Below are 16,073 nucleotides of genomic sequence, written 5' to 3' on the forward strand. Positions count from 1 at the left end.
AATGTTTCTTCGAACTGTTTTCTCCATGTTTGCTCTCCAAACGATTTTTCAAACCCTCGAACAGTCACGTTGATGCTCGGATGCCTCCAAAGATGGCCCTATCTCCGTCTCCTCCTTACACGTGCTATGGGCTCCGCGCTCTGCGTTATGGGTGGTCGGTAGCGGCTCCTTGGTCACTTCTGTTCCTCCTACACGTGCACGGGCTCCGCGCTCGGCGTTATGGACTATGGGCTAGCTAGAGCTGTAGACTTAGCTACACACTAACTGGTCGGGCGGTTTATATTAAACATAAATATATTTTTGCTCCAACTGATCGCCGAACTGCATACGCCGTTTCATAACCATTGCTCATTTTTCTCCAGAGTTCATTTATTTTTACATCATGTACTACCTGTTCTACATGTTTGTATTGCAGGATCCTCGTCCAGGTAATCGGACCACCTGGTGCTCGGACTTCTCCACCGATCAACTGGTCGGACCGCTTGGTTCATGGACTCCGTCGTCGACCAGTTGATCAGACTGTTCGCCGGTCGCTTCTACTCAATGTTCACTTTGTCGCCGACCAGTCGACCAGACTGTTCATCGCTCGTGCTTCATCGCCAGCGACGTCGGTTACTCCTCGGCCCTCAGATTCTTCATGCTCGAGGACTAAGTGGGCACACTTAACCGCACGGACGTTGTCAGCTACGTCGGTGCTCGGACCTCGCCGCCTACGCCGGGGACTCCTCGGTGCTCGAACATCGCCAGCGACGCTAGGGACTCCTCGCTCCTCGGTGCTCGGTCATCGCCAGCGACACCGGGGACTTGGTTTCTTGATTGGCTTACATTCATCCATTTTGAATCTCTTGAGAAGATCATTAGTATATTTCTCTTGAGAGATGAAAATCCCTTATCTCATTTGCTTGACTTGAAAACCAAGAAAGAATGTAAGCTCTCCAATCATTGACATCTCGAACTCCTTTGACATCAATTCACCAAACTCTTTGCAAGAATCTTCATTTGATGATCCAAAGATGATATCATGAACATACACTTGACAAATGAAGATATATCCATCAAGCTTCTTGGTGAATAGTGTGGTGTCGACCTTCCCAATGGTGAAGCCCTTCTCAATGAGGAAGTCCCGATGGCGCTCATACCAAGCTCTTGGGGCTTACTTAAGCCCATATAACGCCTTGGACAACCTATAAACATGATTAGGATATCTAGGGTCTTCAAACCTGGGAGGTTGATCAACATAGACTAGTTCATTTATAAAGCCATTTAAAAATGCACTTTTCACATCCATTTGATATAGTTTCATTTCATGATGTGATGCATATGCATGTAGGATATGAATGGCTTCTAGTCTTGCAACCGGTGCAAAGGTCTCTCCAAAGTCCAACCCTTCAACTTGAGAGAACCCCTTTGCAACTAGTCTTGCCTTGTTCCTCACAACAACACCTTGATTATCTTGCTTGTGTGGAACACCCACTTTGTTCTAATGACTCTTGCACCTTGTGGTCGCTCTTCAAGAGTCCAAACTTCATTGCGGATGAAGTTGTTCAACTCTTCATGCATGGCATTTATCCAATCCGGATCTTGAAGAGCTTCTTCTACCTTAGTAGGCTCAAAGCAAGAGACAGAAGAGTGATGTTCAATAAATAAAGCAAGCTTTTGAGAGCGAGTCATTACTCCCTTTGATGGACTCTCTATGATGAGATCTTAAGGATGAGCTTGTAGTAGAGGTGAATTTCTTCTATCAACCACTTGAGGGGGAGGTTGTGGAGCATCAACATCTTGTGCTTGTACCACCATTTGCTTATGGAAGACATGAGTGTCTTTATTTTCTACTCTCCCATTTTTATCACCATCTTGTGGCATATTTGATGAAGAAGGCAAATTGATCACTTGTACATCATCTTCATCATCATTAGGCTTGATGTCTCCAACTAGAATATTCTTTGTGGCCTCCCTCAATGGTTCATCACCTACATCATCAAGATTCTCATTTGCTCCTTGGGAGCCGTTAGATTCATCAAATTCTACATCATATATTTCTTCAACCAAGCCGGTGGCATAATTAAATACTCTATATGCTTTGGACTTTGACGAGTAACCAATAAGAAAACCAGTATCACAACATCTTTGAAACTTCCATAGGTGTTGTCGCTTCTTGTAGATGTAGCCTATGCAACCAAACACCACAAAGAAGGAGACATCCGACTTCTTCCCATTGAGCAACTCATAAGGTGTCTTGCCAAGAAACTTTTGAAGGAATAGGCGGTTGGATGCATAACATGCGGTGTTGATAGCTTCCCTCCATAGATCTTCGAGAGTGTTGTACTCATCAAGCATTGTTCTTGCTAGTGTGATCAATGTCCGGTTCTTTCTCTCAACTACACTATTTTGTTGAGGAGTATATGTTGCGGAGACCTCATGCTTGATCCCAACTTCATCACAATAGGCTTCAATATTTGTGTTGTCAAATTCTTTTCCATTGTGGCTTCTAATCTTCTTGAGCTTCACTTCAAAGCTCTCTTGGCAAACTTCTTGAAGCATGATGCAACTTTGGATTTGTCATGAAGGAAGAACACCCATGTGTATCTTGAGTAGTCATCAACAATCACAAGACAATAAAGATTTCCTCCCAAACTCTTGTATGTTGTTGGTCCAAATAAGTCCATGTGAAGGAGCTCTAGCACTCTTGTGGTTGACGTGAAAGCTTTTGTAGGATGAGTGTTTGCAACTTGTTTGCCGGCTTGACATGCACTACAATGCTTGTCCTTCTCAAACTTCATATCCTTCAACTCTCTCACCAAATCATTCTTCATTAGATTCTTGAGTGAGCTCATCTCAACATGAGCAAGTCTTCTATGATATAGCCACACAAGTATTGTTTTGGTGAATAGGCAAGTCTTCAAATTAACATCTTCGGAGGTGAAGTCCACTAGATATAGGTTGTTGTATCTAAATCCCTTAAATATCACTTGATCATCATCTTTCTTGGATACAATAACTTCCTTCTCAGTAAATAGGCACTGAAAGCCAAGATCATACAATTGTCCAACGGATAGCAAGTTGAAACTTAATGAAGCAACATATAGCACATTTGAGATTGAATGATCATTTGATATTGCCACTTTGCCCAATCCTTTAACCTTGCCTTTTGAATTATCTCCAAATGTGATTCTTTCTTGTCCATCTACTTCTTCATCTAGTGAGGTGAACATACGAGGATCACCGGTCATATGTCGTGTGCAACCACTATCAATTACCCAATGACTTCCACCGGTCTTGTAGTTCACCTACACACAAGAGATCAAGCTTTAGGAACCCAAACTTGTTGAGGGCCCTTGACTTTCTCAACAAGTGACTTTGCAACCCAAATTTTCTTAGGCCTATTCTTGTTGGGAGGTCCTAAGAACATAACTTTTATCTTTCCACTAGAGTCCTTTCTAAGCATGTAATGAGCATTGAAGGAAAAGGGTCTAGCATGCTTGGGCAAGGGTTGTGGTGGTGGAGTTTGACACTCATGGGCAAAGTGGCCTTCTTGTCCACACTCAAAACACCTCTTTGGCTTTGGCTTTGACTTGTGTTATTGTTGTTGAGCTTGAGCCTTCTTCTCTTGGTTTGCTAAGTACCCAATGCCACTTCTATCCATCTTCATGACGGTGTTCATTAGTAGCTTACTTTGAAGATGTTTGCCTCTTGTGAACTTGCTCAATCCAATCTTGAGATGCTCTTTCTCTAACTTGAGCTTCTTGTTTTCTTCCTTGAGTGCATCATTATTCTTCTCTTCCTTGAGTTTCTTGTTCTCTTCTTTGAGCTTCTTATTCTCAAGAATCAAATCACCATCATGATCAAGAGGTTCTAGCACTATAGTGTTGGTGGTTTTGAGCTCTTCAAGATCTTTCTTAAGCTTTTCATTATCATGCTTGAGCTTGACATACTCATCATAGTTGTCAGTTTCAACCACTTGCTTGCCTTTGCCACTAGATCCTTGCTCAATGCTCTCAACAATTAAATCATCACATGATGTAGCTATATCAATCTTAACAACATCGTTAATAGCATCATGTGGCTTATTGGATAAAAATTCTTGAGCAATAACAAGATTATCATGATTTATCTTGAGAGTTGTATATTCTTCTTTTAGCATATTGTGGCTAGTGATGAGCTCTTTATGCATCCCCTCAAGTTTATCATGTTTATCTTTAAGCTCTTTCTTAGAAGATTTGAGCTCCTTGAGTTTGGATGACATAGCTTCATTTGCTTCTCTAAGCTCAACACTAGCATTTTTGGCTATATCACATTTAGCTAAAAGAGAATCATTCTTAGCTTCTAGCTTGTCATTCTTAGCTCTAGTCTTTCTAATGATCTTAGTGTATTGATTTAGCAATTTAACAAGATCATCATACGAATGTGATTCATATTCATCATCATCACTATCATCATTATTAGCATGATCATCACCACTACTATCATCATCATTTGATACCTTTCGTTCACCCTTGGCCATAAGGCATAGGTGTGTAAAGGATGATGGCAGTGGTGTCGATGAGGATGATGAAGAGTCAATCACAATGGCGGTCACCTTCTCATTATCACTATCATCATCGGATGAGCAACTTGATGAATCAATGTCTGTGAGCCAATCACCGACGATGTATGCCTTCCCATTTTTCTTCTTCTTATGGAAGTCCTTCTTGCCATCCTTCTTCTTGTATGGCTTGTTTTTCTTCTTCTTATCCTCATCTTCATTACTTGAGTCATCTTTCTTGCCCTTGTACTTGTTCTTGTACTTGTCTTTCTTGGGCTTGGTGCATTGATGTGCTAGATGACCAAGTTCTCCACAATTGTAGCAATCCATCTCGAAGATTGGCTTCCTTCTTGTGCTAGTGAAGAACTTTTTCTTGCCATCGAACTTGATGCCACTCTTGTTGAGCTTCTTTAGCATCTTGGTGGTTCTTCTCACCATGAGAGCAAGACTTGCATCATCAACTTCATCATCACTTGAGCTCTCATACTCAATTCTAGCTTTTCCCTTCTCTTAGCTAGCCTTGAATGCTAAGTCTTTGTCTTTCTTCTTGGTAGAGGATGAGCCATCTTGTGGTGTGATGTGCATATACATCTCATGAGCATTGATCTTTCTCAAGATTTGAGTCGGTGTAGCAGTGGAAAGATCATCTTGATGAAGCACGATCATAATATGCCCATATTTATCAATAGGGAGGACACTCAAGATCTTTCTTACAACATCGGATGGTTGTATTTGAGTGAGTTCAAGCTCATTGACTTCCTCTACAAGAACATTCAAGCGTGAGTACATTTCATTAGCACTCTCTTTAGGAAGCATCTCAAAAAAATTAAGCTTTTTTGTTATGAGATGATAGTGTTCCTCACGCTCGCTCTTAGTTCCCTCATGGAACGCATAAATGTCCGACCATAGTGCATGGGCGTCCTTGTGGTTCCTCACCTGGTTGAACATATCTTTGCAAAGGCCTCTAAAGATGGTGTTTCGAGCATTTGCATTCCATTTCTCATAGTTCACTTTATCGCCTTGAAGGTGCGTGGGATCCTGAGGTTTTGGGAATCCTTGTGAAGCGGCTCTAAGTATGCCAACATCTAGAGCTTCTAAATACGTCTCTATGTAGATTTTCCAATAAGGAAAATCATCCCCCTCAAAGATAGGAGGAGGTCCATCCCCGTGAGACATCTTTCTCTAGGTGGTTAAGCCTAAATACGTGAGCACAAGGCTCTGATACCAATTGAAAGGATCAAGATGCCCAAGAGGGGGGTGAATTGGGCTAATTCTAAAATTCATTCAATAATTAAACCCTACGGTTAGTCCACTTCACCCCTTGTGCCTAGAAAGTGTTTCTATTGTTCTAACACACAAAAGTTTAGCAACCTATGTTCCAATCCTACTCTAGCATGGCAATTCTATGAATGTAAAGACACGAATTGAATTGCTCAAAGTAAATGCTTAAAGTAAAGAGAGAAGGAGGAACGCGGTGATGTTTTGTCGAGGTATCGGAGAGTCGTCACTCCCCACTAGTCCTCGTTGGAGCACCCGCACAAGGTTGTAGCTCCCCCTTGATCCGTGTAAGGATCAAGTGCTCTCTACGGGTTGATTCTTCGACACTCCGTCGCGGTGAATCACCCACAACCGCTCAAAACTTGAGTTGGGTCATCCACAAGCTCCATCGGATGATCACTAAGCTCCCAATCACCACCAAGCCGTCTAGGTGATGGCGATCACCAAGAGTAACAAGCACGAACTCTCACCTGGCCATGACAAGCCTAATGAGAAGGGTGGATGCATACTTTGCTACTCTTGCTTTCACTAATGAGGTCTCTCTTTTGGATTCTCAAATCTCAATCACCTCACTAGGACCTTGCTCTTCTTGACACTCTCAAGGGTGTTTCTCAGCTGTTGGAATGAGCAAAAGCGATCCCTTGAGTGAATAGAGGAAGTATTTATAACCCCTCATTCAAAACGAACCGTTATGTGCCTCTGCGGGGTGACCGAACGCTCCGGTCAGCTCACCCACCTCTGTGCAGTTTAAGTTGTGACCGGACACTGGCCCGCGTCCGGTCATCACTGACCGACCGCATCCGGTCATGAAAACTGCCCTCTGGAACCTTACTAATGTTGACCGGACTCTGGCATCCAGCGTCCGGTCACTTTGCTGCTCAATGTCCAGTCAGTAGCCAAAACCTAACTAGCGTCCGGTCAGCACTGACCGGACATCTCCGATCAGGATTCTCCCTCTCTGGAACCTTACTGGAGTTGACTGTACTCTGGCACCCAGCGTCCGGTCACTCACCTCTCAGCGTCTGGTCGCATCTAGATGATTTCACCTTGATCAAATGAACTGACCGGACTCTGTGCCTGCGTCCGGTCAGCATTTGACCCTCCATTCACTTCCAACTCTCAATCATATGTGAATGAAGTTCGCTTTAATTGATCTAAGGGCTTTTTAGGAGCTACCTAGTGCTAGATTAGACAAGTGTGCACCACACCTAACCCACTAGACTCACCTAGGTCAATCTACCTGTCCATACCTCCCTTAATAGTACGGCCAAAGGAAAAACAAAGTCCTAAACTACTCTAAGTGTCTCCTCAACACCAAACGACACTTAGAACTAGTCCATCTTTAACCTTGTCATCCATCCTTTAAAAACCGAAACGATTTCGATCGTAGGGGCATGAAAACCATGATTGCCCAATCAATTGTCATTACCATAACCAAAGTTAATTGCATCTGCAAAACACATGTTAGTCACAGTAATCTCGTATTGTCATTAATCACCGAAATCCAACTAGGGGCCTAGATGCTTTCACCTCCTTGGCCAGGCCTTCCGGTCGAAGAGGCGGGCCGGAGTCGGAAGCGAGGTCTTCCGGTCGGAGAGGCGGGCCGGAGTCGGAAGCGAGTGTCGTTCCTCCTGGCCAGGCCTTCCGGTCAGAGATTGGATCGTCCTTCTGGTCTGTCGTTAGGTATTTGGGCCAGCCCAGGAGTTGCACGTCGTTCGCAACATCGTCTGCTGAGCCGAGCTTTTGCTGAAAAGCAGGTCCATGAGGGACCTCGGGTTTATGAACCCTACACTATGACACCAAATTAGTGTCCCTAAATACATTATGAAATATATTTCTATATTGTACTTATTTGATGTCATAGAAGTTGTCACCTTTTTCTATAAAGTTGGCTAAACTTAAGATATTTAATTTGATTCAAAGCGATTCGAGGAATTGATTTATTTTGGTTCAGATAAAGTACTATGAAAATACTATATCTTATAATGAATCTAACAATAGTATTTTTTATAAACTTACTCCATCTGGTAATTATTATGCATCATAAAATAATAGTATTTTTTATTATATATTTGATTGAATTTAAAAAAATAACTTTTTTAGAAAACGAGATGTGCAATTATTTCACTAAGGAGTTAGTTGTTGATATAGGACAAAACTAAACTGTTTTTTTTTCACATTCAGAGTGCGTACGAAGTAGAAACGTTGGCCTTGGCTTTTTTTAGGTTCGTCCTATGGTACAGCCGATGCCGAGGTTGTGGCAAGCAAAGGCGATTCCGGCTGGGGGATCCTTGTGATCTTTCCTGGACACTGCGACGCCCATTCCTTTTTTTTTTGTTTTGACAACATACGCCCATTCCTTTGTTATCTGGGCGCAAGTTGCTTGGCAGCCGCAGATTCATCGTGCTCAGCATTATCGATCGCCACGAATTCGGAGAGCACAAAACAAAAGTGGATTCGAAGGTAGCCGGGACGTCAAAGAGGCCAGCACCTTTGTACTTGTTCGTTGTATGTAACATATGCATCATGTCCTTTAATTTATCTAAATGGCAGAAATTCTTTCATGACACCGCCCGTACAAGTGTTAGCTCCACCGGCACATATACAAACATGTGATGATCGATGCACCATGTCAATGCATGCAATGAAAATGACATAAAAAAGCGTGCACATGTGGGCACCTATCTAGTGTTTTTGGTTTATTCTAAGTCAACAATAAAATAAAGCGTGCACATGCACTCGCACGGAATTATATATTATGTGAAAATGACATAAAAGTGGAAAAAGAAAATTCATCCAAAAACATTTTACTCCCTTTGTCCCTAAATAATTAATTTCTAGAGTTGTCTTAAGACAAAAATTTTTTATGTTTGACTGAATTTATAGAGAAAATATAAATATTTGTGACACCAAATTATTATGTTATGAAGATAACAGTTTATGGTGTACCCAATGATACTAATTTGGTATCATATATATAAATATATACTATGACGTTTTGAAAAATGAAAAATTGGAACACCCATAGTTCATTTCAAGACACACTATATATGGCTAGCTGTTGTATGTACAGTTGAGATTCATACTCATTTTTCAAAAATCATACGAGAATATTAAATCTTGGGTGCATAACAGTACATGATTTTACCTTTTCTAGCTAGCCTGGCATCTCTAGCATTGTATCCTGACGACAAGATGAGGCGCTTTCAGCGAGGTGCACATGGCCAATACCCAGGAGAGGAGGAAAGCGTTGCTTCTCTTATGAATCCCCCATTGAGAAAATCTATATATATCTTAATGCTTAACTGCGGCTTAGAAATGCATGAGTGATGACGTGTGCCGTTCTGGATGGATTTTTCCTGCTTCTCATTTGTTCTCTCTCCGCCCCAAAATTATTAGTGATTTAGGTTTGTTCTAAGTCAAACCAATTTAACTTTAATCAAAATTATAGAAAAGTACATCGACATTCATGACACCGCCAAATATGTATAATATGATATTTTGTAATAAATTTAATAATACTTATTTGGTATCATAAACATTAGTATTTTTATAAACTTATACAATCAAACTTAAAATGATTTAACTTAGAACAAACCTAGAATGTCGGTTATTTTAGGATGGAGGAAGTATAAGCTAGCGATGTGGGCATGAGCAGACCAAACATGCCCTAGAGTTGACCCATCATGAATCTCGTGCTTGGCTATAATAAGTAGTCCCAGTTATAACATAATACTATATATTCTCCAATGGAAAAAAAAAAAAGCCTATCAAGACTTCCGCACTATCTACAAAGGCGACACTTTGATTAATAATATCTGTAGTATAAAGCTGTTATTCATATTATTGAAAGAGCTTATATATTTCTTATGAAGGTATTTTTCATAATGAATCTAGTAATGTCAATCTTACGTTATGAATGCATATACATATAAAATATTAGATATTCTTAGACGAAGGTAAAAACAATGTTCTACCTATTAGGACAAATCTAGCTAGATGGACTTTGACGAAGCAAATTTAAAATTTTATATAAGAGACCCTAAAGTGCATATAAGCATGCATCGAGCCTTTCGGACAAAAGCAATAGCTTGATTATTGCTTTTCAGAAATATTCTTTTTTTTTTGTCTCCATCAAGCGCCTGCGAAGAAGATAAGAGCATCTCCGAGAGCCTTTCTAAATCTCACTCTCTAAATTATCATTTAGATAATCATTTGTATAAAAATCGTTTTCTATATCTTTTCATTCTCCAACAGTTTTTCTATATCTCGTGAGTAGTCTAGAGAGTCATTTCTCATCTTCTATTTTTGGCTAGCAAAAAATCTAGAATAAAAGATGATTATATTTGGATAACCATTTAGACAAACCGTTGGAGGATAGTTTTTCACTAAAATCTCTATTCGTGGCATTTAAGAAGGGAATAGAGAGTCCTTGAGATGCTCTAACCCATAAACACGCACGGACTCTGAGGTCACCTCAGGACTGTGGCGTAGGCCGGCATGTAGATGATGTGAATGCTTATATAGTTATATATATATAACGCGACAAGATAGAAGGTTGGACCATAAGCTTGCTAGCTTTCAAACGACAAACTGCTTACACTGCAATGCTCTCGATGTCGACGACGTCAAGGGACAGCCTGGTGCTGGGGCGGGTGGTCGGCGACGTGGTGGACCCGTTCTCGCCGACGGTGGCGCTCCGGGTCTCCTACAACGGCCGGCGCCTCATCAACGGCTCCGACCTCCGGCCGTCGGCGGTGGCAGCAAGGCCTCGCGTCGAGATCGGGGGCACCGATTTCAGCCAGTCCTACACGCTTGTAAAGTGTTCCTCCATGCATCTCTTTTGGCTGATATTAGTCCTAATTATTAAAAATCAGCCTTGCTTGACGTGCGTGCATGCATGTCCTATTGCCATTCCTAGCTAAGCTAACTGATTATTCATGATGCGTTCATTTACATATGCCGTCCGCGTGGCTCTTGGATCATCGAATCAAAAGGTTATGGTGGATCCTGACGCTCCCAACCCGAGCAATCCGACGTTGAGGGAGTATTTGCATTGGTACCATATGTACATATAATTAATCCTCGCACATACTCCATCCGTTCCAAAATAACTGCACATCTTAAGAAATGAGTCAAATGCTATTTTAAATTTAACTAGATTTAAAGTTGAACTTCAAAAATTAAGTGAGAAGTGCAGCTATTGTGGGGTGGAGGGAGTAAAGTATTGTGTTTATGTTCTAAAAGCCATGCATAGTTATATTTGGATTTCATTGATCACCTTTCATTTTGCAGGTTGGTGACAGATATTCCTGGGACAACTGAAATTGAACATGGTGAGTAGAAAAGTGCAGTAGCTAGAAATGCGTTGTGCATGTCAGCAACATCACGTGTCTTTTTTTTTTTGGCGAATTAGCAGCATCACGTCTCGATTGCATTGTGATCCACTTTTGAGTGAGGAAGTAAGAGAGCTCAAATCAACATCAGATAATTAAATGCTTCGATATTACACCATAAAACTAGACAATATTCTATGTGCCAATATAATTCAAACGGAAGAATTCTAGCCCGAACCTAAAGTCGCACCGGTGGTCCAAAGGGTCCAGTGGTGATGAATATAACTCATCACCGCCGGATGATATGCCGCTTGAGCCGGCGACGATGAAGTCTTCATCATCGTTGAATCATATACCGAAACGGTGGTGATACCGCCCTCGTTACCACCAGATGAAACAACGAGCCGGCGGTGATAAAGTATTATCACCGCAGGTTTTGATCGGTGGTGATAAGCCTGGTTATCACTGTCCACTTTCATCACCAATGCTGATGAAAACTGGTGGCGAGGTGGAGGAGGACGGGGGTTATAGCCGCCAGTGATGAGGTTTGTGCAGTAGTAGAGTATCGGAGAGCGTCAACTAATAAAATTATGTCATGCATGGGCCATTTCTTCTTGGTCCTGGACTATAGGGACTCTGGATTTTTAAGCATGGCGCCTTCTTAGAAATTAAACCTAGCTAGAGTGGTTACTATGTTTGTGTTGATGTGTTATGAGTGAATTGAGGAAGAAATATACAACTTATTACAAATGCTTCCTTTTGATATTATACATGAATACAACTTTGTACAAATTATTTAGGATTCAGTATGTATCTTTTAATTGTATAATCAAAGCCATTCCAATTATCTCTAGCTAGCTTTACGCTTTCATCGACCGTTATTCGTGCACCTTCTACTCTCTGTAAGTAAACCTTTACAGTTTGTCTTAATTATTTCTCAATATATGATGAGCTTGTTTAGATATTGGACAATTGAAACTCAAAAGATGGCATGCTTCGTTCTAAATCTAGGAAGGCTCCAAAGCCCCTGCCTTATTCCAAATTGCATCGGGTCAATGCATACTTATACATGCATTATGATCACTGCATACTGATACAGACATCATGTTCTAGTATAATCTGACTGGTGGCAAGATGTTTGAGTTATTGAGTAGCTTTCTTTTTTAGTGCTTCATACCTCAATTTTTTTATATTACATGTATGTAGAAGTATCATACAGAGTACATATCACAAAAATTAGACACCATCATTACAGTACAGACCGGTAAAAGATGCATACATATATAGAGAACACGATTAAATTCATGAATGATGAGTTTGCTGATAAGGAAGTTAATGAAATGAACATGTGAACACTGTGAATAGCTAATTAGTGTCCTCTAACCTACTATGGACGATGACGGACATGTTCTTGTAGGAATTAATACTTCACTGTTTTGAAGTCCTACAGGTTAGTGCATGACCATTGGATCCTCTTATACATCAATTCTAGAACTTGTGAAACATGCATAATCAAACACTTTGCAAAATTGTAATATTAAACATTTATTATATGTGATTTATTTTAATATCATTTTTTGAGGGGTGAATATAATTTTTTGTTTGTGGAGAAATTATATTAGACTGTTGAATTCTCAAACTTTTTTACTAAAATAATGTGATACGGATCATATAGTATATATATTTTAAAAAGATGAGTATTACTTTGTTCAATTAATTATGATCATCATAGTATTAGTTCAAAAACGGAGACATGTTTCGAAGAACGTACGTTGTCCATCCGATATATCTTCAATCAAAAAAAAACTTGAAGCTCCAACCCACTATATATGGACGCGGCCACAAACAAAAGGAACTCGGACTAAATGTATTTTTTTGTTATATTATATTATATAGTTCAACTGCAATTCTCTTTCATAGTAATTAATTAACAAATCTATATCTATAATCCTCACTATATGTTTTATCTAATAATATGTAAATCATCTACATCATCTCCTGCTAATTATCTACATCTCTCATTAACAACCATCTTATCCCACTAAATTCCGACCACTTAATATAAGTTATCCACTAAACGGAGTTACTACTTTTGATATATAAGAGATATAGAAAGCATCCGTGTATTACGATTTGTTTTGTTGTTTTATCATCTTATACAATTCGATCTAATTTTATTGGTTTTTCATTGATCCTTTTATTGTAGTCTTGCTCAGTTTTGATAAGAATGAAAGTAAACATACGTAAGTTGAGCTCATACATGTAATATTTTTATTTCTATGAAAATTCCACGACAAACGCGTGGAATATTATTCTAGTCTGGTAAAAAAAAGGAGAAATCCATGCATGGGTGATTCCGTATGCATGGATATGCGTTTCCAATAATTGGCTGCATACACGCACGCACGCAGGTCGCGAGGTGATATGCTACGAGAGCCCTCGGCCGCCGGCGGGGATCCACCGCGTGGTGTTCGTGCTCTTCCAGCAGATGGTGCGCGGCTCCGTCGACCAGCCGCCGCTTCTCCGCCACAACTTCTGCACCCGCAACTTCGCTGTCGACCACGGCCTGGGCGCCCCCGTCGCCGCCGCCTTCTTCACCTGCCAGCCCGAGGGTGGCACCGGCGGCCGCCGCCACGTCCTCCGCCAGCCAAGGACATCGCCGGCGTCCTAGCTATCTAGCTGCAGAATGGCCGCCAGTGCGAGTACGTACGTGCCACAAACGTACAGGCTACGACGACGACGACGTACGTGTACGTACGCACTTTATCAGCACGATGATGATACGTATATACATACATGGTGTATGTGTACGTATGCACGTACGCAAGCGACAACCTAACGACGTCCCAAGACTAAGAATCTCGTGTGTGTGTGTGTGTGTGTGTGTGTGTATACTGCGGTTTGTGATTGATCATGGTGAATTATACGGAGTACTAGCTAGCCTGCTGTATTTCATGGAGCTGCATGAGATACCTCTTGCAGTTAGTGCATGTGTGTACTCGCGTACGTAGTTAACCTGTGATCACCGAGAAATAAAATAAATGTCGTCCCAGTTTATTAGTAGCCTGTTTAAATTACTCCGTACAAAACTAATGTAGCAATTTCAAGCATTTCGACATGATAACTTAGATAACTTAGCATTTTGAAATGGCAAAAGAAAAAGAAAAGGTATATGCTAGTTACATGGAATATTTATTTATTATCATTTTATTGTACCCAAAGCAGTAACGATACTAATGATGAAAATATTAATAACAGGTGATAGGTGAGAGCACCAAATAGTTACATCTGGATTATGCAAATGGCATATACGGACATCTTCCGTGGTTCTGACCCATTAACCCCTACACATTCCTTACTAACTCTATAGTACTTGAATAATCTGAACAGAATTTCTCCTTTCCTTTTCAGAAGTATTAATTTTCAAATGAACTTCTATGAAAAGTTAGACATCTAACTGTTGACTGATCAATGGAAAAGGAATTGCGCACTCCATTACCTGAACCAAATGCAAACTCCAATCAGAACCTGACCTGAACCAAATGCATAATCCAAACAGGAATTAGCCAATTAGGCAAGTCGATTACCATGGCCGTCTGGGCACTGGCCGGCTGCCAGGCTGCGGCTGGCTCCTGGCTGGCTTGGCTGTTGCGTGTTGCCTTGTCGCTGATGCGGCTGGGCGTCTGTGCCCTGCGGCTTGCCCGCCGGAGCCCCTGCTCGCAACTGCCGACTGGCGGCCTCGCAGTCGCACGGGGGCGGCCGGCGTCGTTGGCTGGCTTCGGGTGACGGGAAGTTTTCTCACGCCCGTAGAGAAAGGGAAAGAGGTGGGTTGCGTGGGACACGGATTGGACCTTACTGGACCTAAAGAGGAAACGGCCGGCGAAGGTGAAGAAAAGGCCCAAGTCGCGACTACTGTCTTCTACAACCTCCAGGTCGCATCTCCAGCCCCTCCTATGCTTCAAAAATACTGCAAACTTCATGGAGATTTCATGGGGGGCTCTAAGGGTTTGGCAGCCGTCCCCCCCCCCCCCCCCCCCCCCCCCCCACAGACACACACACACACCCCCCAGCGCCTGTTCTTGATATAAGTTTCTTGGACGTTTGAGGGTCCTTTGCTCCGGGTTGGTAGGTTAGTAATACCAACCCGGGTTAAAGGGTCACTAGTACAGAAATAAGCTGTACTTCCGGTTGGGAAACCCCTTAAGTCCCGGTTTCTCAACGGGAGCACGAATCCGGGACTAAAGGGTCCCTCCTTTAGTCCCGGTTTCTCGCCCGGGACTAAAGGTCCACCTTTAGTCCCGGTTGGTAATACCAACCAGGGCTAAAGAGGCCTCTTGGCCTGGCCACGGTGGGCCGGCCCTTTAGTCCCGGTTGGTATACAACCGGGACTAAAGGTTTTCTTTTTTTCTTTTTTTTGTTCTATTTTCAATGATGATTCGTTTTTGGTTTTCGAATAGGTTTTCGAATAGGCATTTTACGCTGCCTAATAATATTCGTATTATCCGTTGTATTCAATCCAGTTTCAAAACAGCAGTGGTACATTTTCGGCCATGGCGGTGCTCCACAACCAGAGTACCCATATACACAAAGAAAGAAGATGGATCTGCGGCACAGTGGAGCAGCACGCCACGGCCATGGCACAGCAGGCACAAGAGCCGGCTCGATGGCTCCAGCGCAAATCATGCAAACAAAAATCGAAAGAACATATCCCATTACAAGATTGCCGGCACGAGGGCTCGGCACACGCATCCATCCGATTACAAAAGGGGTAATAAGAAGAAAAGGCGGCTCACCGTGGCGGCTTGGTGCAGATGTAGGGGCGGTGGAGATTCGCAGTTCGGTCGCCGAATAGGCGATGCCGGCTCACGGTGCGCCTCGGCGTCGGGCTCAACCGCCAGGGACGTCGGGGGAGTTGTCGAGGGGGTAACTGACAGCTT

General features: G+C 42.0%; 1 protein-coding gene across 1 annotated transcript; it reads left to right on the top strand.

Annotated features, from left to right (window-relative positions):
* The first annotated feature begins 10,265 nt into the window (after positions 1 to 10,265).
* Positions 10,266 to 14,174, top strand: LOC136457431 (protein FLOWERING LOCUS T 1-like). Its single transcript, XM_066457458.1, has 4 exons — positions 10,266 to 10,617; positions 10,798 to 10,859; positions 11,096 to 11,136; positions 13,548 to 14,174. The coding sequence occupies exons 1-4, from the start codon at positions 10,408 to 10,410 to the stop codon at positions 13,805 to 13,807; spliced, it is 573 nt and encodes a 190-aa protein (XP_066313555.1). The 5' UTR covers positions 10,266 to 10,407; the 3' UTR covers positions 13,808 to 14,174.
* Positions 14,175 to 16,073: the final 1,899 nt, after the last annotated feature.

This window comes from Miscanthus floridulus, chromosome 6 (assembly GCF_019320115.1).
Source record: "Miscanthus floridulus cultivar M001 chromosome 6, ASM1932011v1, whole genome shotgun sequence".
Taxonomy (NCBI): domain Eukaryota; kingdom Viridiplantae; phylum Streptophyta; class Magnoliopsida; order Poales; family Poaceae; genus Miscanthus; species Miscanthus floridulus.